General features: G+C 39.4%; 1 protein-coding gene and 3 long non-coding RNA genes across 5 annotated transcripts; 1 reads left to right on the forward strand and 3 right to left on the reverse strand.

Annotated features, from left to right (window-relative positions):
• Positions 1-425: 425 nt before the first annotated feature.
• On the reverse strand, positions 426-3,377 carry LOC119982126. The gene is made up of 2 exons (XR_005464279.1): positions 1,490-3,377; positions 426-782 (listed from the first exon to the last, which is right to left on the reverse strand). It is a non-coding gene; the product is annotated as an uncharacterized LOC119982126 (long non-coding RNA).
• Positions 3,378-3,547: 170 nt separating this feature from the next.
• LOC119982125 lies at positions 3,548-5,931 on the reverse strand. Its single transcript, XR_005464278.1, has 2 exons — positions 3,753-5,931; positions 3,548-3,673 (listed from the first exon to the last, which is right to left on the reverse strand). It is a non-coding gene; the product is annotated as an uncharacterized LOC119982125 (long non-coding RNA).
• Positions 5,932-14,297: 8,366 nt separating this feature from the next.
• Positions 14,298-16,123, reverse strand: LOC119981695. 2 transcript variants are annotated; one of them, XR_005464224.1, is made up of 4 exons: positions 15,966-16,123; positions 15,778-15,848; positions 15,642-15,700; positions 14,298-14,334 (listed from the first exon to the last, which is right to left on the reverse strand). It is a non-coding gene; the product is annotated as an uncharacterized LOC119981695 (long non-coding RNA). The 2 variants fall into 2 exon arrangements; XR_005464225.1 differs by lacking the exon at positions 14,298-14,334 and adding an exon at positions 14,882-15,008.
• A 2,014-nt stretch (positions 16,124-18,137) lies between these two features.
• On the forward strand, positions 18,138-23,344 carry LOC119982659 (protein FAR1-RELATED SEQUENCE 11-like). The gene is made up of 4 exons (XM_038826142.1): positions 18,138-18,295; positions 18,483-19,492; positions 20,865-21,308; positions 22,443-23,344. Exons 2-4 carry the CDS (start codon positions 18,521-18,523, stop codon positions 23,016-23,018), a joined length of 1,992 nt encoding a protein of 663 aa, XP_038682070.1. The 5' UTR covers positions 18,138-18,295; positions 18,483-18,520; the 3' UTR covers positions 23,019-23,344.
• The last annotated feature ends 88 nt before the right edge of the window (positions 23,345-23,432 follow it).

The following is a 23,432-nucleotide window of genomic DNA, read 5'->3' on the forward strand; positions in this document are numbered from 1 at the left end:
ATTTCTTATCTCGCATCATGTTAACCCTGATTGCAAAATAAAACAATAAAAAGAAAATAGATTTCAGGTGTATATGTTGTACATGTTCCAATAGTTGATCATTTGCAAAGGACCGAGAAGAAGACTAAAATGACATGATTATCAAATATAATTAGCATGATTGATAAATGTCTCCGTTTGGTTGACAATTTTGACGGTAGTATATATGCTAGAATATACAGTGATAGTATATATACTGGTATTGTTTGACTGTACATTTGTTGGTATCATATATGTTGTTAAAATTGTCGTGACAAATTATATGCAGGGGTATTATGTTTTTAACTTTGTAACAAATTGAAATAAATAGTAAAATAAATAACAAATCATTTATAATATTAATACAAATTTAAGATAAATATACTACCAGCATAATTACATTGGGGTGCAAATAATTTTAAATAATTTTTATTTAAAAAATTATTAAATAATTATGCCTTCTTTTACCAAGAAGTAAAAAATTGTAATCTAAAGTATAAGGGTAGTATCGTCCTTTAGCATTAAAGTGGGGATATCAATGGTATTTATAGGTAAAATTTGTCTCGAAATTGTCATGAAATTCTAACCCCAAAATTATTTTTTGGGTGCACCACCAGCATATAAAAACTTCTACAATCTTATGCATATTGATACCATATAGGGTATTCAACCTCCTTTTTGTGAATGAAAATGGTCGAGCACTTGAGAGAGTGCACAAGTCTGCCTAGCTTAGCTGAGATGGCTTGCAAATTCTTTTGCCCTTCCTGTTGCAAAAGAGAAGGAAAGAAAAGTGAGGTTATAATGAGGAGTCTGAACTAAGTACGCATGACAACCTTGTGGATAAATTAGATGACACATGACAGGTCAGCATGACACGTGGGATGGAGAAAGAGAAATGTACGTCCAACTTCCAAGAAGCAGTGTGCTAGGAAATAGGTTGGGAGAGGATCTTTCTCACTCACAAGAATAATTCCTCAAGCTAACATTTAAACGTGAAAAAGATCAGGGATTAGGATCAGGATCAAGAAGAATTTGATCCTACCTGTCATGACACTCCATGTCCTACCTACCATGATAGGTAGCATAAAGAGGGATGACTTCCCAGAGACAACCCAAGGAAAGGAGAACGTGAGAATCCCAACAGTCACGTAATACCAGCCTAACAACCATGCATGATCTAAGGAAGTACCTAGATTCAATCCAAAGAGGAAAGACTTCCTAACGACAACTTAGAGATCATGAAGAATCCTCATACCATAATGAAGGATCAAGATGGATCCTCGTATCACAACCACAACGTCAAGATCTCAACCTCAATGTCAAGATCTCAATAGATTGAACAATTGGACTATGAAAATCCCAGCAAATATAATCCACAACACTATAAAAAGAGGATGACCACACTCATTCCAGGTATGCTCTCATAACAAAGACATTTGACTATTGATTTGGTCTGAATAAGATTACTGACTTGAGCATCGGAGTGTCCTCGGGCCACGAAGGGTCACCACTCCCTTTGTTCTTACAGGATTCACAAAGGCTTGCCGCTGCGTCAGCCGTCTCAGTAAATGACGTGTGGATCGTCCCAATTTTTACATCCACAAACCTATTGATGAAAATGACATAAAACAAAAGTGTATATGCATCTCTATCTATTAGATTCCAGAAGAGATGATCATGATAGAGAAGCCAGAAACCCTAGAATCTAGAAGAGATGATCACGGTCATTTTGAAAGAAAATCGATGGAGAATATCCCATATGCAAGTGCCATTGGTTGCGTCATGTATGCTCAAGTTAGCACTAGGCCTGACGTAGCCTATATAGTGTGTGTCCTTAAGTGATATCTTTCTAATCCTGAATAGTAGCATTGAGTTGTTACAAAAAAATGTCATGAGATATTTACATAGAACAAAAGATTACATTTGCGTTTACTGGAAAATGGAGCACCTTGAATTGTTTAGGTTACACATGCTCGGATTTTGCATGATGTTCAGATGATTTGAAATCCACTTCAGGCTATATTCTTATGCAGGCAAGAGTAGTTATTTCTTGGAAGAGTGTCAAGCAAACTCTTCTTGCCTCTTCTACTATGCCGCGACAATGGTGTCGGTATGTTATTTTCGAAGAAAAATAAGAGTTGAAAAGGCTCAAACACCTAGGTCACGGTTGCATTTAATGCGTGTAATAAGCCTTTAAGTCCTAGGTCACCCTAATGGACAAGTTGTAGTCTAGTGAGGGTTTATCTGAGCGATACCCACAAATACTTACCAAGAGATCTACACTTACCTTGAAAGCACAACTAAAGATTCTTAAGTTCAAATAAACAAGAGATAAAGCTAATCCCTCAATTCTCCTCTAGTCAATACATGCAAAAATCGTTGGACAAACCAATCTCAATCCCCTCAAAGATGATCAAGAAATTTTATAATAAGAAAAATATAAGTGCAATTAAACAAGTTTACTTAACAAATTCATACAAGTATAACCTTGTTAAGGACCCTTTTAATGTTCATGAGCTGCCAACCCTATATTACAAACATAAACATAAAAACATTGTAATAGGTGAATGACCTACACAATAGAGTATAGTCTTTAAACCCGACCCGCACATCGAACCGTCAAGGCTGAAGGGTCAAGGGGTCCGAGGTTCAACCGTTATAAAGGAGGTTGAACCACAGATTTTTAATAAATAATAAATATTTATAGTTTAATAGTTATATACTATATATATATATATAATTATACTATATAGCAAGTTAGAGGAGCATACCTGTACAATTCAACCTTAATTTTTCTACAAAAATTTACTAAATTCTATAGCAATAAGCAAATCAAATAAACAATTCATAAACCAAACACAAAATCCAAATTTCAAACACAAAGTTGCAAATAAACAATCAACAATGACCAAAGTTTATACACAAAGTTCAAATCCAAACTTAAAAGTTCCAAACACAAAGTCCAAATCTGAAATTCCAAATACAAAGTTCCAAATAAACTCCAAGCACTACTTATTTTGTTCATTAACTTGAGTTTCTCCACCAATATTCTCAGTGAAAAATGGGATACTCATCTCAACATTCAATCAGTTTTGTTGTGGTGACATATCATCATCATCTTCCTCATCATCACCAATGAAAGCCTCATCCAAATTTATCTCCACATTGTTATCTTAAAAACTTATAATATGTATTTTAAAAGTTTAGAACAATTGCCTTGGATGCTTGAAGATGCATCCAATTCTCTGAATGCTTGAACTTCTTCAATGGTCAATAGAGGAGGTTCTTCTTCTAAGATCCATGAACCATAGGAGGTGAAATTTTCGAAATTAATTGGATCATAGTTCTGACATTTCCAATAATTCGTACCACACATGTAAATTAGATACAAAAATATAAAATAGATAGTTGAATTATTAATCTACAAAGATTACAAATTAACTGAGTATCTTTGTTGTAGCCTCAAATTATATTGAACATAAACCAAATCATTTAGCCGTTGATGCTCCAACCTGTTACTTTTTTTTTGAGTGGATGTGCTCAAAAATACTCCAATTCCTCTCGCACCCTGAGGAACTATAAGTTTGGTTCAGCATACGCATAGTCAACTTTTGAAGATTAGGAGCATAATTTCCATAGTATCTCCACCACTCAGCTGCACATTTGTGAACAAAGTTAATAACATTATCAATAATATAAGTAATTTAAAAGAGTAATAGATTAATAAACTTTACCATGAACCATTTTGTCTCAGTAATTTATGGCAGACTTTCTCCCAAAATCTCCTTCAACGTCTACGAAAATCCTCATCTCTGATGTCAACTTACCACTCAAATCCATATCTCCATAACAGAATTTCTCAATCACATCCAAGATACCAGATTCTATGTCTCTATGCTTTGTCATCTCTTCAATGTTGTATTGGTTACTAGGATTCAACTAGAAACCAACAGCATAGAGATTCTTGTACAATTGACTGTCCCACTGAGAATCTACAATTAACAATAATGGTTGGACCCTTCTCTTCTTTCTCTGAAACCTCCTAATCAACTCATCCTTTGCGCTACACAATGAGACCAAGATAATGTTGGAAACTCATCTTCTAGTAACCTACCAATAATGACATAATTTGAGGCATTATCCGTGACCACCTGTACCACATTTTCCACCCCCGCATCTAGCACAACTTCCCTGAACAATTGAACAACAACTGACTGGTCTTAGAAGCTTCTGAATCAATGGACTTCAAAAAGATTGTTCCCTTGGGACATTACACTAAGAAATTGATTAAGGTTCTGTTATTTTGATCTGTCCAACCGTCAGACATGATTGTACAGCCAATAACATTCCAAATGTTGAGAAAATTATTCACTACCATCTTCACCTCTTCCACAGTTTTACCCAACAATTTAACTCGAACAGCATGAATAGTAGGACCTTTATAACCTGGTCCTATACTTGTTATTGCATCAATCATCAATTCATAAAGTTTAGAGTTAGTGGCATTGAATGAAATTGATGCATCTATCATCCACTTGACAATGGCAAGGTCCACCTTTTCTTTTGCCTCTTGAGATTGCAAGACACTTTTGATGGTTGGTTGAGATCCAGGAGTCGTCCTGGATATGAAGTAAGAATTTATAGGATTATCAACGCTTGTCTTCTTCCATTTTTTCCAGTGTTTGTTCTCTTGCATATCGCTTCTTCAACTTCTTCATCTTCAGCTGTAGGACCATCTCCATATTGATCCTCATAACGATCATGAGATAGCCTTTTTTATTCCCGTAAGATGTAACATTTTGCAACATTTCATTTTGAACCCCAACAGGAACCTTCTTGCATCTCTCAACTCCTTGACCACTAACTCCAGATAAATGGATTTTGAAACGATTAATTCCACCACCTTTAATCTCTTTGAGGCAGTACATACATATAATTATATTCTTTGGTCTTCCAACAAAATTGTTTTCCTGCACATGCTTACAATACCTCCATGCTGGATCACTTTTCCCCCTTACATTTTTGTTACTGTCACTAGCACTTGGGGTTTGGGATGAACATTCAGGATTGGAATTACATGTCATATTATTTCAGACGTTGCTGCAAGAATGTATTAGATAGATATAGAGCATAAGACAAAATGACAGAGTATATGAAATGTATAAGAATATAAGATTGAGACAGAGTATAAGATAAGAAAGAGCATAATACCAAATGACATAATTTCCAACTGTACGTATAATAAATAATAAAAGAGCAAGACCAAAATGACGAGCTAGTTGTATGAGAAAGAGCATAACACCAAATGACATATACAGGATATTTAGTCATTTATATGAGTATAAGACAGAGACAGAGACAGAGTATAACACATGCAAAGAAGACAGAGTTTAATACAGTGTATAAGACATGGTTTAAGAATATAATTCAAGAATTCTACTAATTCGACAAATTCAACTAATACAACTAATTCTCGATCAACTAGTTCAATAATTTAAGGCTGGCTAGTCAGTAGAAAGCTCAGTAGAAAGAAAGCTCAAAACAACAATCAAGAGGGAGATGGGCTCATGGGAGACTGAGAGTGTAGACCGGCGTTGGTGTCTGGTGGTCACTCAGTAGACTCGGTACATGGTTGCCTCCATGAGGTCACTAGAATTCAGTCCTCAGTGAGACGGGAGAGTGGATAGATCGAGCAAGAATCGAGAGGAAGATCGACTCATGGGAGATTGAGAGTGTAGACCGGCGTTGGTGCCTGGTGGTGCCGTGGTAGTCACTCAGTAGACTCGGTATATGGTTGCTTCCGTGAGGTCACTGGAGTTCAGATGGGAGAGTGGATCAGTTATCAGTGGACTCAGCGGAGAGAGAGGTCGAGGCGTCGAGCAAAGGAGATTAGGGCAATTTTGTGTCCATTGAAGCTAAATTAGATATTTGGTCTCAAAATTCATTGACAAAAATAAAATATTCTTTGTTTTTAAGTCATTTTACAACATATGCGGGTTTTCTTTTAACCCGTCGGGTCACCATTTGCGCGGTTTTTTGGGTTAACCCACGGTTTGACACGGGTTAATGCATAAACGGTCTTTTTCCAACAAAAAAAAAATCGCGGAGTCCGCTGTTTCATGGATTTCACGATCTTACTGGCGGGCCGATCCGGTTTAAAAACTATGCAATAGAGTAAAAACCGAAGTTCATGGAAGACAATTTAGAATGGACATAGTTTTGCGAAAGGAAATCACCTACAAGAGTGACGTTAGCATTCACCAACTTTCTTGCTCACCATCGAATCTAACTCATCACTAGGTAAATGGGTTATACATGGTTAAGGGACAAGGTAGGCAAAATTTGAATCTTGTTAATATGTCACAAAGTTATGTACATAACTTGAGCTTTGATCTCATTCCGTTATCATTTTTCACACACTCACATGTAAACACATCACTTCTCTTACTTTGAACACATTAAGACTAAGCATTGCTGTATCTCTCCTCTTTTTTCTTTTATTTTTCTGCAATATTCTTTTCTCTTCTGATATGTCCTTCCAGATAGCATACTGCCCTATCCAAACTTTTTTTATTTTTTTAAATTCAACCAACCATTGCTTTTGAGTAATCCTTTTTCATACCATTGAGAAGCAACACTAACTCGTTTTCAATTCCAAGCTCCTACTTAACCTTGTGATACAAAGGCGGGAAAATTTCCCGATTAAACAGCTCACACAAGGCTTTTTTTTACATTTTTCAAGAAAAACAAGACATTTAAGCTCAAAAACACTCTCCTAGTGATTCATTGGATTCTAGATTCACAAGCAAAAGATAAATATCTAAAAGTCACACTTCTCAATAATCAATTGTAGCGTATCAAAGCTATTGAAAGAACACGCTCAAAGAATACTCATGATACACATTAAAAATCACCCAAATTCCAGAATATATCAATAGCGAATGGCTCAAAGAAAGAGTAGGGTAATAGCGATTTTTAAGAAAAATGGAACATAACTCAATCACGCAAGTGTTTCAAAACCAAGGTACTCGCTCAATTACACATGTGATATCGAAATAGGCCTCAATCATCCTAAAAAATATTAATTAAAGTTATCCCCTTCAATCACAAGCATTGATTTGTCAAAAGAAATCAAAGAATCTACTTTACACTTACAAATTCGATCAAGAATGAGAATTGAAGTTCTAAAAGGTTATGGATCCCTTAGTCATCTACCATACCTTTTCCTAAGGTCAAACTAGCATATATGTATGAAACAATGAAGTATAGAACACCCGAATAAGAGGTACAAAATCTTACAGAACTCTTCAAAAGTAGTTGGAATCGTGAAAAATGAAACATATCCGAAAAGAGGTGATACTAACCACAAATATCCAAGCATGATATGACATATAATTTTTTTTGCAAATTTTTTTAGTTTTTTCCAACGAAACACACCAAAATAAGATAAGAAAACACTACATAACACATAATCATTTCACAATCCCCATTCCCCACATCCAACTTGTATGAGGCATTGTCCCTAATGCCTAAAGATTAATGCACTAGAAAAATAAAATTGTGGAACGGATTGTGAGCACACAAAAATTGAAAAGCAAAACTCATCACACACCTATGTACAAGAGTTAACTGACTATGATACTAAGGAGGAGTGAGATCCTTGAGGCCCCGAGTGTCACACCCCGTCCTAGGAACGTGACTTATTGGCAACGCGTGTGTGCACCCACGTGCCGCCACCTAAAAATCAAGACTCAAATACCATTACTCACAATTATACCAATACAATTTTAAATAAAAACTCGGCAGCACTTCCCCGTATATCGGAGAATGCCTCCTGCATAAAACATAGCAATTTAAAACCAACCAATTTCCATACCACCAAACTAATCATCCAGGGTCTCAGGCCATTACCATCAACAAATCCATATTCATAGACATACTAAGGCCTCAGGCCAAAACTATCCATAACAATACGTACTCATATGTATCTTAATACATATTTAAACAAAAGACCAATTAAGCATCACCACATAAACACCACACCAAAGAAACCATCACAAGTCCAGGCCATCAGCGTCACGATCCTCCCCGCTGATTCGTAGTCGGAGCACTAGCGCTAGTACCTATATCACCTGAGGAGGGGAAAAATAAAACGGTGAGCAGGAGGCTCAGTAGGGATATCGAACAGAAGTCTAAAACAAGGAATAAGGCCGAAATGTCATAAGAAATAAAGCAATGCAACAATATGTTATGTCATCACACAAATGCAATCGGTACATCCAACCGAGCCATGTCGCTAGAGCCAATTAACCGGAACCACTAGCACATGCTCTCACAATTATTTCATACCATGCCACTAGAGCCAATTCACCGGAACCACTAGTTCATGTTCACAAGTACCATCAACCGTGTCACTAGAGCCAAATACCGGAACCACTAGTACACGTTGACATACGTACCAAAATCCAATTCCCCACTTCCACCATGCAACAAATGCAACATCACACATGAATGTTATGCAACTAAAATTTATTTGCGCGCAAATTCATTAAAACATGTGATCAAGAGTATTGACTACTCGATAGATGATCGAGTGTCCACGGGTAATGCATTCAACATTAAACACACAACATAGCAATTTGAGTTCACAATAACATACAAACCAAGGTTTGTTTCCCCTTGAACAAAAAGGCGGAAACTAATGAATTTAACACAATTCGGGTAGCCAATTGTGGTTTGAGATTAAGGGTTAAGAAAATCCCTACCTCGTTTGAGCAAAAACCTCACCACAACTCTAGCAACCACTTCTCCAAGTTCAAATAACCAAATTCATAACATTTACAATCACTTCCCTTCCAACAATATCAATTTCAACACATATATTCACAATAAGACACTTACCTCAGTAAATTCTTCAAACCCTTGCTCAATCCCTTCTCCTCCTATCTCCACACTTCAATCCAAGCTCAAATATAGCATCAATATACATAAACTTTGATTAAACAACAAACTTTTACCCCCCAAACCTCCAATTCCACGAAATCAACCCAAGCCCATAAACCATAGTTTCAAAACCATGGAAATCTTACCTCAATCTTGAAGAAATCTTGAAAGCCAAGCTTATACAAGTTCCAAACCCTTGATTCAACCTTTCTTCTCCTTGATCTCCTTCAAAATCATCACTCTCTCTCTATTTCTCTCTCTCTCGGCCTTTCTTCTGTCAAAGAAACGAGAACAAGTCCAAATTTTACCCATTCAAGTCTTTTAAAAACCTAGTTTCCCGATAGGTGTCCGGACGGCTCCAAAGGGTGTCCAGACACTTTGTGAAGAAAATGAGACAGAGTGTAAAAATGTTAAAAAATTGCTCGAGGTGTCCGGACACCTAGTTGGGGTGTCCGGACACCTAGTTGGGGTGTCCGGACACTTCACCATTTTTTTTTTTGGGTTTTCACATCCTTTCCCCCTTAAATAAATTTCGTCCTCGAAATTTAAATCTTACCTGAGAAGTCGAATAGATGTGGATACTTTTTCTTCATTTTGGATTCCGACTCCCAAGTTGCTTCCTCGGTTCCATGATGCAACCACAACACCTTTACCAATGGTATTGTTCTTGACCTCGCAACTTTATCTTGCCTATCTAGAATTCTCATCGGTTGCACAAAATAGGTTCCGTCATCTTCCACCGTCAATGTCTCCCAATCCAACACATGTGAAGGGTCCGGTTCATATTTCCGAAGTGTCAAAACATGAAACACATTATGCACATTTGACAATTTTAGCGGCAATGCCAATCGGTATGCCACTTCCCCAACTCGCTTCAGGATCTCAAAAGGCCCAACATATCTTGGTGTCAACTTACCTTGTTTGCTAAAGCGTTGCACTCCTCTCCTAGGGCTCACTTTTGAGAACACTTTATCGCCCACCAAGAACTCCAATGGTCTCCTTCTTCTATCCGCATAGGATTTTTGTCAGCTTTAGGCCTTAAGCAACCTCTTCTTAATCTCCTCTACCTTGAGTTTGGCCTCCTTCACAAATTCAAGCCCGGACAACACTTTCTCTCCAACTTCCGCCCAACACAAAGGTGATCGACATGGCCTTCCATACAAAGCCTCAAAAGGCGCCATTCCGATACTACTTTGGTACGAGTTGTTGTAAACAAACTCGGCCAAACGTAAATAATCCTCCCAACTCCTACCAAAATCCATAACACACGCCCGCAACATATCTTCTAGTATTTGAATCGTTCTCTCACTTTGTCCATCGGTCTCCGGATGAAACGAAGTAGACATAGTCAACTTGGTACCTAACGCTTCTTGCAAACTCTCCCAAAAACGTCCCATGAATCGCGGATCTCTATCCGACACAATACTCAACGGAACTCCATGCAACCTCACAATTTCCCACACATACAATCTACTCAATGATTCAAGTGAGTCGATCTTGTTAATTGGAAGAAAATGTGCCGACTTTGTCATCCGATCCACAATCACCCAAATAGTGTCCTTCCTCTTCGGTGTCAATGGTAGTGCTGTCACAAAATCCATTGTGATATTCTCCCATTTCCATTGAGCAACCGGAAGCGGTTGTAACAACCCCGCATGTCGTTGGTGTTCCGCCTTCACCTGTTGACAAGTGAGGCACCTAGCAACATATTTACCCATATCAACTTTCATTCCACGCCACCAAAATTGACGCTTCAAATCTTGATACATCTTATTACCCCCTGGATGCATGGAAAACCAGGAACGGTGTGCCTCCCGCAGAATTTCCTCACGTAATTCTTCATCATTTGGCACCACCAATCTACCCTCAAATCTCACACCACCATCTTCGCCTCTAATCCATCCGGACTCCTCCTCAATCACATCAAATGTTGCATCTCCAATTTGTGCATCTAACACCTTTTGAATCAATGCTAGCCGAACAGAAACGCATCCCAAATACAACCTTTCCTCTCATTCTTGCAATTCCAACCCAAACGAATTTATCAACTCTACAAACTCCCACTCCTGCATAGAAATTGCAGCAATAGTATTCTTTCTACTCAAAGCATCGGCCACCACATTCACCTTTCCCGGGTGATAATTCAACGAAAAATCATAATCCTCCAGATATTCCATCCACCTTCGCTGTCTCTGATTCAACTCCTTTTGTGTGGAGATATTTGAGGCTCTTGTGATCAGAGAACACCTCAAACCTCTCTCCATACAAGTAATATCTCCACTGTTTAAGTGCAAATACCACTGCCGCCAATTCGAAGTCATGAACCGGATAATTTCGTTCATGCTGTTTCAACAACCGTGAACCATACTCCACCACCCTCTCCTGTTGCATTAAAACACATCCCAAGCCTACTTTAGAAGCATCACAATAGACTTGGTATCCCACATTCCTCTCCGGAACAACTAATACTGGTGGAGATGTAAGTCTCCGCTTCAACTCTTCAAATGCCTTCTCGCACTCCTCGGACCATACAAACGGTGTTTCTTTCCGTGTAAGCTGCGTCATTGGTGCAGCAATACACGAAAAGTCACAAATGAATCGTCGGTAGTATCCTGCCAAGCCAAGAAAACTCCGAATTTTAGTAATATTTTTCGGCCTTTCCCACTTCAACACTGACTCCACTTTGGACGTATCCACCGCAATGCCCTCCTGTGTGATAACATGTCCAAGAAACTTCACCTCCGTCGTCCAGAATTCACACTTGCTCAGTTTTGCATACAATTCATACTCCCGTAACGTTTGTAACACTGCCCACAAATGCAACTCATGGTCCTGGATCGTGGGTGAATATACCAATATATCATCAATGAATACCACCACAAACGGTCCAAGAATGGTCGGAGTACACGCTGCATTAAATCCATAAACACCGCAGGTGCATTAGTGAGTCCAAAAGGCATAACAAGGAACTCATAATACCCATACCGTGTTCAGAAAGCCGTCTTCTGCACATCTGACTCCCTAATCCTCAATTGATGGTAACCAGATCTCAAGTCAATCTTAGAAAAGTGTCTTGCACCTCGTAATTGAGCAAACAAATTATTGATTCTAGGCAGTGGCTATTTATTCTTCATCGTAACCCGATTGAGTTGCCGATAATCAATACGCATTCTCAAAGTTCCATCTTTCTTTTTCACAAACAACATTGGAGCACCCCACGGAGAGACGCTCGATCTAATAAACCCCTTTGACTCCAAATCCTTCAACTGAGTCTCCAGTTCCCTCAACTCCGTCGGTGCCATTCGATAAGGAGCAATGGAAATTGGTTTGGTGTCCGAAACCAACTCAATAGTAAACTCTATCTCTCTCCTTGGTGGTATCCCCGGCAAGTCCTCCGGAAATACATCCATAAATTCCTCAACCACCGGTATCGGCTTAGCCATATCGCCACTCGGTGCCGAAGTGGTCAAGCTTGCTACAAGACAATCCGCATATGCATGATTTTCCAGGAAGTGCGAGCATGGCACTCCCTTAGACCCTTGTAATTTAATCACCCCACCTCCCGGTACATTCAACGTAATTTTACGCATCCAAAAATAAATAATAGCTCTATGTTTTGTCAACCAGTCTACACCCAGAATTACATCGAAGTCTCTAAAATCGAGGACATATAAATCCATCGTCAATTCTATTTCACCAAATCTACACACAACTCCTTCCACTATCCCTTCAAGTGAAGTAGTGTACCCAAATGGGGAAGTCACCGCAAACATTCGTGTTATTGGGGACACTTCTAATTCTATAGACTTTGCCAAGGATGCAGTAATGAAAGATGCAGTCGCACCAGAATCAAACAATACTCTCACTAAACAATTTGAAACAAGAAAAGTACCTCCAATGAAGTTCGGATGCTCAGACCCTGTCTAGTGCCCTAAGGCAAATACTCTCCCCTGAGTCAATGCAGGCTGAATCTGTGACTACTGCTGCTGTGTCCTGGTCTGTGATCATCCTCTTCCAATAGAGGCACCTGAGGAAACCGACGGTGCACGAGGGGTAGTAGGTACTGAAGCTGCCGATGAAACCCCAGATCTCTGTTGTTTATCTCTCCTCCTCTGAGGACAATCTGCCCGCATATGGCCTATCTTGCCACACTCAAAACATGCAGGTCCGGAAGTAGTGCACTGGTGCCTAACATGACCCGTCTGTCCACATCGAAAACAAACCCTCGGTCCCTGTTGTGATCCTCTACCTCCCTGGGACCTCTGCCCTCCACTGCTCTGTCCTGCCCGGTTCTGTGAAATCTAGGCCACCCTTGCCTCTGTCCTCTAAAAGCCCCTCCAGTACCACCACTCAAGGATCGATCGCCAACAGTATCCCAATATTTCTTTGAATCTTTATTGATCTGCTCTTGCTGCAAAGCCTCCTCTTTCATATCATCATAGGTAACAATCTTCATACTAGCCAGCGGTGCACCTACATTTGGCATCAAACCTTGCCTGAATCTCTTTGCCTTGCTCTCCTCATCCGGGGCATACATCTTTCCAAATTCATATAGCTCCTCAAACTTGTAACTACAGTCTGCCACTGACACATCCGGTTTCTGTAACAAAGTCAAGAACTCCTTTGCCTTCTCTGTGAGATAAGAGTTTGGCACAAAATGCTGCAGAAATAATCTCTCAAATGATGCCTAAGGTATCCAGACGTCTAGTCATCAATCATAAGCCTTGTCCTTCAGGAAGTACGAGGCTATCATTCCCCGTCTCTCATCCGGAATGCCTAAGGTATTCAGACGTCTAGTCATCTCTCGGATCCAAGTGTGAGCTTTTGCCACATCGGTATCACCATGAAATTTTGGAGGCTCCAATTTGTGAAGTCGATCCACCTCACTTATCTGTCCTGAATTCTGTCAGCCTCCACCGAGGTCTGACCCTCCACCCCACCGTGAGTACCCAATCCCGTTCGTGCCTAAATTACATGTGTAACGTTCTTCATCATCTCCGACATCTCTTTCATCACTTGCACTTAAGCCTCAAACATCGAGGCCATCTGAGTGGTTGTTAAAGTTTGTGTCTGAGTAGGTGTAGCCTCAGGAACCACTCCCTCTCCACTTGTCACATTCACTGCAGGATTCTCTGCCTCCTCAAAATTCCTCATGGCAGTGCGCCGTCCTCGTTGTTGTACCCTACTCCACCTAGGTAACTCAAGGACTATCGCCGTAGCGGGTGCATTTTGTTCACCGCGACCTCGCCCGACTCCTCATCCTCGGCCTCCGCCCCACCTACCACCACAGGTCCTAACACCCTCGCGTCCACGCCCTCATCCACGCCCCTGATCCAGGGACCCGAGGGAACGAACATTCCTACGCGTGTCCATCTACAACCACAACATAAATAACCAACGTTCAATATCATCAAACATACGAGGATTTACGGGATTAGAATACATACCGGATCAGCGGAGGTCATGACGTGGCCTGGACGTACGATACACAACATTCACACATCAAAACACACCAATACTCACACAAATAACCACCCTGGACCCAACCCTTAGGTCCTACACAGAGCCAACCTGGCTTCAATACCAATTTGTCACGCCCCGTCCCAAGAACGTGACTTATTGGCAACACGTGTGTGCACTCACGTGCCGCCACCTAAAAATCAAGACTCAAATACCATTACTCACAATTATACCAACACAATTTTAAATAAAAATTCGGCAGCACTTCCCTATGTATCGGAGAATGCCTCCTGCATAAAACATAGCAATTTAAAACCAACCAATTTCCATACCACCAAACTAATCATTCAGGGCCTCAGGCCATAACCATCAACAAATTCATATTCATACACATACTAAGGCCTCAGGCCAAAACTATCCATAACAGTACGTACTCATATGTATCTTAGTACATATTAAACAAAAGACCAATTAAGCATCACCACATAAACACCACACCAACCAAACCATCACAAGTCCAGGCCATCCGCGTCACGCTCCTCCCCGCTTATCCGTAGTCGAAGCACTAGCGCTAGTACCTATATCACCTGAGGAGAGGAAAAATAAAACGGCGAGCAGGAGGCTCAGTAGGGATATCGAACAGAAGTCTAAAACAAGGAATACGGCCGAAATGTCATAAGAAATAAAGCAATGCAACAATATGTCATGTCATCACACAAATGCAATCGGTACATCCAACCGAGCCATGTCACTAGAGCCAATTAATCGGAACCACTAGCACATGCTCTCACAATTATTCCATACCATGCCACTAGAGCCAATTCACCGGAACCACTAGTTCATGTTCACAAGTACCATCAACCGTGTCACTAGAGCCAAATACCGGAACCACTAGTACACGTTGACGTACGTACCAAAATCCAATTCCCCACTTCCACCATGCAACAAATGCAACATCACACATGAATGTTATGCAACTAAAATTTATTTACGCGCAAATTCATTAAAACATGTGATCAAGAGTATTGACTACTCGATAGATGATCGAGTGTCCACGGGTAATGCATTCAACATTAAACACACAACATAGCAATTTGAGTTCACAATAACATACAAACCAGGGCTTGTTTTCCCTTGAACAAAAAGGCGGAAACTAATGAATTTAACACAATTCGGGTAGCCAATTGTGGTTTGAGATTAAGGGTTAAGAAAATCTCTACCTCGTTTGAGCAAAAACCTCACCACAACTCTAGCAACCACTTCTCCAAGTTCAAATAACCTAATTCATAACATTTACAATCACTTCCCTTCCAACAATATCAGTTTCAACACATACATTCACAATAAGACACTTACCTTACTAAATTCTTCAAACCCTTGCTCAATCCCTTCTCCTCCTATCTCCACACTTCAATCCAAGCTCAAATCTAGCATCAATATACATAAACTTTGATTAAACAACAAACATTTACCCACCAAACCTCCAATTCCACGAAATCAACCCAAACCCATAAACCATAGTTTCAAAACCATGGAAATCTCACCTCAATCTTGAAGAAATCTTGAAAGCCAAGCTTATACAAGTTCCAAACCCTTGATTCAACCTTTCTTCTCCTTGATCTCCTTCAAAATCATCACTCTCTCTCTATTTCTCTCTCTCTCGGCCTTTCTTCTGTCAAAGAAATGAGAATAAGTCCAAATTTTGCCCATTCAAGTCTTTTAAAAACCCAGTTTCCCGATAGGTGTCCGGACGGCTCCAAAGGGTGTCCGGACACTTTGTGAAGAAAATGAGACAGAGTGTAAAACTGTTCAAAAATTGCTCGAGGTGTTCGGACACCTAGTTGGGGTGTCCGGACACTTCACCATTTATTTTTTTTTTTTTAATTTTTTTTCACACCGAGAGTTGGCAACATCATAAAGTCATCGAAGAATGGTATCAAGCATTGGCCATTCACCTTCAATATCTCCCCTTGTCGTAACTTGTCAATGTCACTACTCCGATGTTGATGAACATGGCCAACTACTAAAGGTTCGGTCTTCTTTATCTACAAGTCTCCCGAAAATAAATTGCAACGGTGATTTTGGTTGCCAAACTTTTTTAACTTTTTCAATGACTTTTGGTGAGAAGTGGCACTTAGGAGACTTTTTCTTCCCACCTACTAGAGGCTTCCTTTTCGGCCTTGGTGGATGCAATTGAGATGATCCAACCTTAAGTTAGAAGGCTCTAAATCCTTAATTTCCTCTTTTGCAAACGAAGCTCAACTATCTTTCTCGCCCAATGCTAGCAGACCTTCAATCGGATCATTTGTAAGTTTTATCTCCACATTTTCCTCAACATGATTTTGGATGAAGTCTACTTTCCGAATATCCTCAAACTCACCCACTTGGTTTGACACATTAAAAATGTTCATCTCCATGGTCATATTCATAGAGGACAGTTGCATCACCCCATTCCTACAATTAATCAAAATATTAGAAGTTACTTGGAAGGGTCTACTTAAGATGACCAAAATAAAAGTACTAAAGTTAGGGCGTGGTTGAGTATCTAACACTATGAAATCCACGAAAAAGTCGAATTTGTCTACTAGAACTAGAACATCCTCAACAATACCCCTAGGTACCTTAATTGATCTATCCTCTAGTAGCAAGGTGATTTTAGTGGGTTTCAATTCTCCTAACCCTAATTGTTGATAAACTGTGTACGGTAAGAGATTAGCACTAGCTCCTAAGTCTAACAATGATTGTTCTACCTATGGTTCCCTATGACACATGAGATGTTGGGGCAACGGGGGTGTTTGTACTTAGGAGGACTGTTGTTTTTGATTATGGAGCTTGCTTACTCCGCTAGAAAGGCCTTCTCCTTCACATTCAATTTCCTTTTCACTATACATAATACTTTAAGAAACTTGGCATATAAAGGTATTTGCTTAATGGCATCTAGGAGAGGTATATTGATCTCAACTTGTTTAAAAAGCTCAAACATCTCCAAATTCAATGCCTTGTTGGTGTTCTTTTCTAGCCTTTGGGGAAAGGGTGGCTTAGGGACATATTCCAACTCTTTTCTAGGGTTTAAATTACCCTCAATTGATTGACTTCCTTCATTCTCTCTCTTTTCTTTTCTGTCCAAAACGGCCTATGTCTGTCAAATTCTCGCCCAAGCGCCCTATTTCACACATCCGGACGGGTTGCAATTTATCAACTACGTTCTCAAGGGAACTGCTAGCATCCGTCTAGAAGGTAGATTGGCTTGTTCGGACGGAATCACTACTCATAGATTCTTCTACCTTCTCTTCACTTGATTTTTCATCTTTTCTTCCATTCTCAACAACATCAGTCATTTTTCTCAAAATTTCTTTCTCTACACCATTCTTAAGAGTTATGATTTTGTCAACTATTCGTCCACTCCTTAAGATAGTGATAGAATTTTCTTACTCATGCCCCACTCAACCCCCACTTGAAGTTTCACAATGGTTTGCTTGTTTTGAAAGATTGGGAAAAAGGTTGGGATGTAAATTGCTTTTTTCAATGGAAGTGATTGATTGAGTTACCTTAGTGATTTGACTCTTTATATCAATCGGTTCAATTGTAGAATTGACCGGTTTAGATAAAAACCACCGGTCCAAAGGGAGGCAGGCCACGTCACTGTTTGGACCAGTCCAACCAGCCGGTCCAGTTTTCAAAACATTGTTATATGAAACTCAGTTTCACCTTCCAAACGCGAATTTATTTGTCGTTTTGGGTCTCTGAATATCTAAGGTCGAAAGGGAATTTCTTCTCCTTCCTCCCGCTTTCTCGTTGAGGAATTCTAATTTCTAACCCTAAAATCACACCATCCAGAAGAACACTTGCAGTCCCACTCACAGATCCAACACAGGTATGTATCTTATCTTATTCTTCAACACTCCATAGCTTTATACAGATTTCATAATTCGGTTATTTCTTTGATAAACATCCATTGAATTTAAGAATTCCCGATATATGTCTGTGGATTATGTTATTGTTATTTCGATTGGCTCCGAACTGTAGGTGTTCCATTGATTTTTTTTGGGTATTGGACACAGGTTGGTCTTAGATTGACTTCAATGAAAAGCAAAACAAGATGTCTCAAGAGATGTTGGTGAGTTACGATGATCCCTCAGACCAACCATCTTTGTCCTTGGATGATACCAGCAGTAGCGCAGAGGAATCACCATCTGATACAAGACTCTCATTGGAGACTTGTAATGATCCAATTCCCTATATTGGACAAAGGTTTGCTACTCATGATGCAGCTTATGAATTCTACAGTGAATTTGCCAAGCATTGTGGCTTTTCAATTCGTCGTCACCGGACTGAAGGAAAAGATGGGGTTGGAAAAGGACTTACCAGACGATACTTTGTCTGCCACCGAGCTGGTAACACACCCGTCAAAACTTCAAATGATAGCAAACCTCAGAGAAACCGAAAATCTTCCCGGTGTGGATGTCAGGCATACATGAGAATCAGCAAGACCACTGAATTAGGAGCAACAGAATGGCGGGTGACGGGGTTTGCTAACCACCACAATCATGAACTTCTAGAACCGAACCAAGTTCGTTTCCTTCCTGCTTATAGAACCATATCAGATGCAGACAAGAGCCGGATTCTTATGTTTGCCAAGACGGGAATTTCAGTGCAGCAGATGATGAGACTCATGGAGCTTGAGAAGTGTGTGGAACCAGGGTATCTACCATTCACTGAGAAGGATGTGAGGAACTTGCTCCAGTCATTCAGGAAATTGGATGCAGAGGATGAGAGCATAGACTTGTTACGGATGTGCAGAAACATTAAGGAGAAAGATCCCAATTTCAAATTCGAGTACTCCCTTGATTCAAATAACAGGTTGGAAAATATTGCATGGTCATATGCATCATCAATCCAGTCATATGAGATATTTGGAGATGCAGTGGTATTTGATACAACACATCGCTTGACTGCATTTGACATGCCACTAGGGATATGGGTTGGAATAAATAATTATGGCATGCCTTGCTTCTTTGGTTGTGTGCTTCTCCGAGATGAAAATGTGAGATCGTTATCGTGGGCATTAAAGGTAACAAAGAGAAATCCTTTCTTCAATCAATATGCCTTGCATTTCTCATGTTGCCACCTTTTTATTTTAGCTTGGTAAGGTCAAAAGCAAAATGATTGGGACCTGGTACAAAACTGGTCTGAGAACTGTATCACCAAGTAGCTAAACAAACTAGGGCAGCTGGCAGAATATGGTTTGATGAATGCAATAAAATTCTCTATTTGTACTTATTTATTTGTTGAGTGTATAGGTTCTTTATTGGAACAGCAGCAATGGGATGAAAGCCAATTAAAATAGATGGGAAGCATGATTGCTATGGTAATAAAAAAAATACATTTATTTACAATTGTGTTGCCACGAAACCAAATACAATGTTTGTTGATGCATCTATCCTTTAAAACTTTGGTGGTGATTCCTCCACATCAAACACCCTTTTTGTTTCTTCCTCTCCAAATTATCCGACAGAACAATAGGGATGGCTTCTACCATTTCTGTCCTTCAGATTTTCTGTCATATATCCAAGCCTTGAGCTCGCATCCACTGTCTTAGTTGCAACCCAAGCGATGTTCCACAACTTCAAGCCAAGCAATGTTCCTCATGGTCCTAGCCCACTCTCAATAAAGGGTCAGATTCTACGTCCTTTTCTTGAAGTGACCATCTGTTGGATTGAGTTGTTGCGCTTGTCTGCAGTTTATCAAATATGATAAATCTTCCCCATGATGCTTTCCACATTAAAAAACCCTCCTTGGTAGAACCTCAGGCTAAATGATTGCCATGGAAAGCTCCTTTTATCTGCTGCTTCAATCCCAAAGAGTATTGTAATAGATTTCTACTGAGGTCGCCTCATATCTTTTGTTGCCAATCTATGTAGTCTTCCAAGTGAAACTTCAGTTTGGTTTTGTAGTTAGATGTCAAAAAACTATTCACCTCTTCTGGTTCCCATGTCCCAACCATGGAATATTTTGTGAAAACGGCATTCCAATTCCAAGTGCCATCACCATGGCATAATTTCCATCCACCATAGAATCTCTATTTCTGGCAAGACCATACAAAGTATTAAATTGTGCTATCAGAGAGTTTGTGCTCGATCATCTGTCATACCAAAAAGACACCCTCTCTTCATATTTTCTACTACCCTAACGCAAGTTCATATAAATTTATGTTAGAGTGTTATAATGGTTGGGGATTACATCAGATGTTTTACGACGAATATTGTGGTGGTTAACTTGTATAATTTCAGTTGAGTTTTGAATTAATGCGAATAAGCTGCTTGCTGATATTATGGCTTCTTTGTTGATAATTTGATAAACTTGGCCTGTGTCTTCACACATATCCTACTTGAAAATTTCTGGTGTTCCGAAATTTATTGTTGCTCTTGTCTATTTTCTGTAAGGCATTCCTTGGATTCATGAATGGGAAAGCTCCACAAACAATATTAACTGACCAGAATATGTGTCTTAAAGAAGCTATAGCCATGGAAATGCCAACGACAGAACATGCACTTTGCATATGGATGATTGTGGCAAAATTCCCATCCTGGTTTAATGCTGTTTTGGGAGAACGATATAATGAGTGGAAGGCTGAGTTCTTTCGACTCTATAATCTAGAGTCAATTGAGGATTTTGAACTAGGATGGAGGGACATGATCGATTCTTTTGGGCTGAAAACGAACAGGCACATCATCAACCTGTCTACCTTACGAAATCTCTGGGCATTACCTTACCTGAGAAGCCATTTCTTTGCTGGACTCACCTCCGCTGGCCATTCCAAGTCAATAAATGCTTTCATCCAACGGTTTTTGAGTGCTCAAACCCGACTTGCTCACTTTGTGGAACAAGTATGGTCTTTCTCCTTTGCAATTGCTTTCATATCAATTTGAACTTTTTTATATCATTTGCTCAATATATATTTTTTTGTGCATGATTGGTCATTGCAGGCACAAAATGTGCTAACATGAGGTTTGGCATTTTGGTGCAGTAATAAATATTCAGCTAGTTTTTAGATCTCGGATATTCATGACTCCATTCTTGGTTAGCTTTTGAATGGATTTTACCTGACCAAAGTTATATATTCTAAAAAATCTAATAGTCAGAAGGAAAAACTTGTCCAGTACAGAGTTAATGTTCTCTTTAAATTGATCAATTTACTCTTAATTCTCTGCCATTTATAAAAACAAAGAATGGTTTTATATATATGGACAATCCTAAGAAAGTATGATGCTAGCTTCATTTTATTTGAACTGACGCCTTATCTGGGTTTATGTAATGTGTATCTTTACACATTGGACGATACCCAATCAGAAGACAAGATTCCCTTCAAAGCTGGTAGCATCTCAGCCGGTTATCTTTTGAGTTAATTTGGCTGAAATTATACTACCAGAAGGTGTATATTTATTGTAAAACAAGTATCAATGTTTAAAACATGCTTTTTTTTTTGAGAATTATTATTAAAGATTGTACTCTATAGAGAGAGCAAAAAAGGAGGAACTGCTTGGTCTGGATCCTCTTCAGTTCCAGTATTTGTTTAGGGTTTGGGGATACATAATTTAGGCTTAGACTCTGTCAACATTTAAACAATTCTTCCAGATGGGATAGGAAATATTTCTTTTTTATACGTTACTGACTGTAAAAAGTTGAACTATGCTTGTAACTTTGGGATGGCTACCATTTCTTATCTCTCTTCATAAGTTATTATATATAACAAAAGAAAAACCTTTGCAACCTGTGCTTTTCGAATTACTTCTTACTCTATATAGATGAATCCTCATGCCCTTTGACCAGCGAGCTTTCTTCTTATTATTTTGTTTACACACGTTGTCATGTAAGTGGATGCACTTATGCTGAAATTCGACAATGATCCATTGATTATTGAAAAATTATCTACAGTCTAATATGAATTTTTACCTTTCTTTTTATCCCTTGGAAGTTGTTGAAAAATATTCTCTTGCTGACATAGCTTTGCAAAAAATCAGGTAGCTGTCGCTGTTGATTTTAAAGATCAAGCTGCAGAACAACAAACGATGCAGCAGAATGTCCAGAACATTTGTCTGAAAACCGGGGCTCCTATGGAATCCCATGCTGCTTCAGTCCTCACTCCATTTGCCTTCTCTAAGCTCCAAGAACAACTCGTTTCGGCGGCCCATTATGCGTCATTCCAGATGGAAGATGGTTTCCTTGTTAGGCACCATACAAAAATTGATGGAGGTCGGAAAGTTTACTGGGTTCCACGGGAAGGCATGATAAGTTGTAGCTGCCATCACTTTGAGTTCTCTGGAATTCTCTGTAGGCATGCCCTTCGCATTCTTTCGACAGGAAATTGCTTCCAGATACCAGAGAGGTATCTTCCCCTTCGTTGGCGCAGGATAAGCAACCCCGCTGTCAAGCTTCTTCAAAGTTCTCCAACTGGTCACGGAGAAAGAATCCAACTCTTGCAGAGCTTGGTATCGACCCTTGTCACTGAGTCTGCTAAGTCAAAGGATAGACTAGATCTTGCGACTGAGCAAGTTTCGATCTTATTATCTCGTGTCAGAGACCATTCAGTTTCATAACCTGCTATAAGAGATATTTCCTCCATTCACAGAAATTTATGACAAGGGAAGAGTTTAATTAGTTAGAGCTAGATCAGTAGAGCTCAACTTAGTGAGGGCTGGGAATTGGCTTGCGAGAAGATCTTGGGACGAAATTTCTTCTTTCTTTTCTTTTTTGGTAGTTTTAGGGTTTTAACCCATGCAAGCAGGAGTTGAATATGTTGCTATTAAAAATCCTTTGGCTTTCCTGCTTTAAGTACGATCAATGGGGTTCATGAGGATTCTGATATGTACAAATATATACATTAAATACATGGGTAAAATACAGGGTTAATATCACTTTTGCACACCGAAAGATAATTAGTGTTTCAATTTGCACATCATTGTTTAAAATGTTTCAAATTGGTCATTCGGACAAATTTTCCCAATGTGGGA

The sequence above is a fragment of the Tripterygium wilfordii genome, chromosome 17 (assembly GCF_013401445.1).
Source record: "Tripterygium wilfordii isolate XIE 37 chromosome 17, ASM1340144v1, whole genome shotgun sequence".
NCBI classification, from domain to species: Eukaryota; Viridiplantae; Streptophyta; class Magnoliopsida; order Celastrales; family Celastraceae; genus Tripterygium; species Tripterygium wilfordii.

What these genes read in the sequence shown, in the direction of transcription:
- LOC119982659 (XM_038826142.1), top strand. Translation starts at nt 18,521, where the DNA reads ATGTCTCAAGAGATGTTGGTGAGTTACGATGATCCCTCAGACCAACCA. An exon ending in CGTTATCGTGGGCATTAAAG is followed by an intron (nt 19,493 to 20,864) that starts GTAACAAAGAGA and finishes ATTTTCTGTAAG; the next exon opens with GCATTCCTTGGATTCATGAA. An exon ending in TTGCTCACTTTGTGGAACAA is followed by an intron (nt 21,309 to 22,442) that starts GTATGGTCTTTC and finishes GCAAAAAATCAG; the next exon opens with GTAGCTGTCGCTGTTGATTT.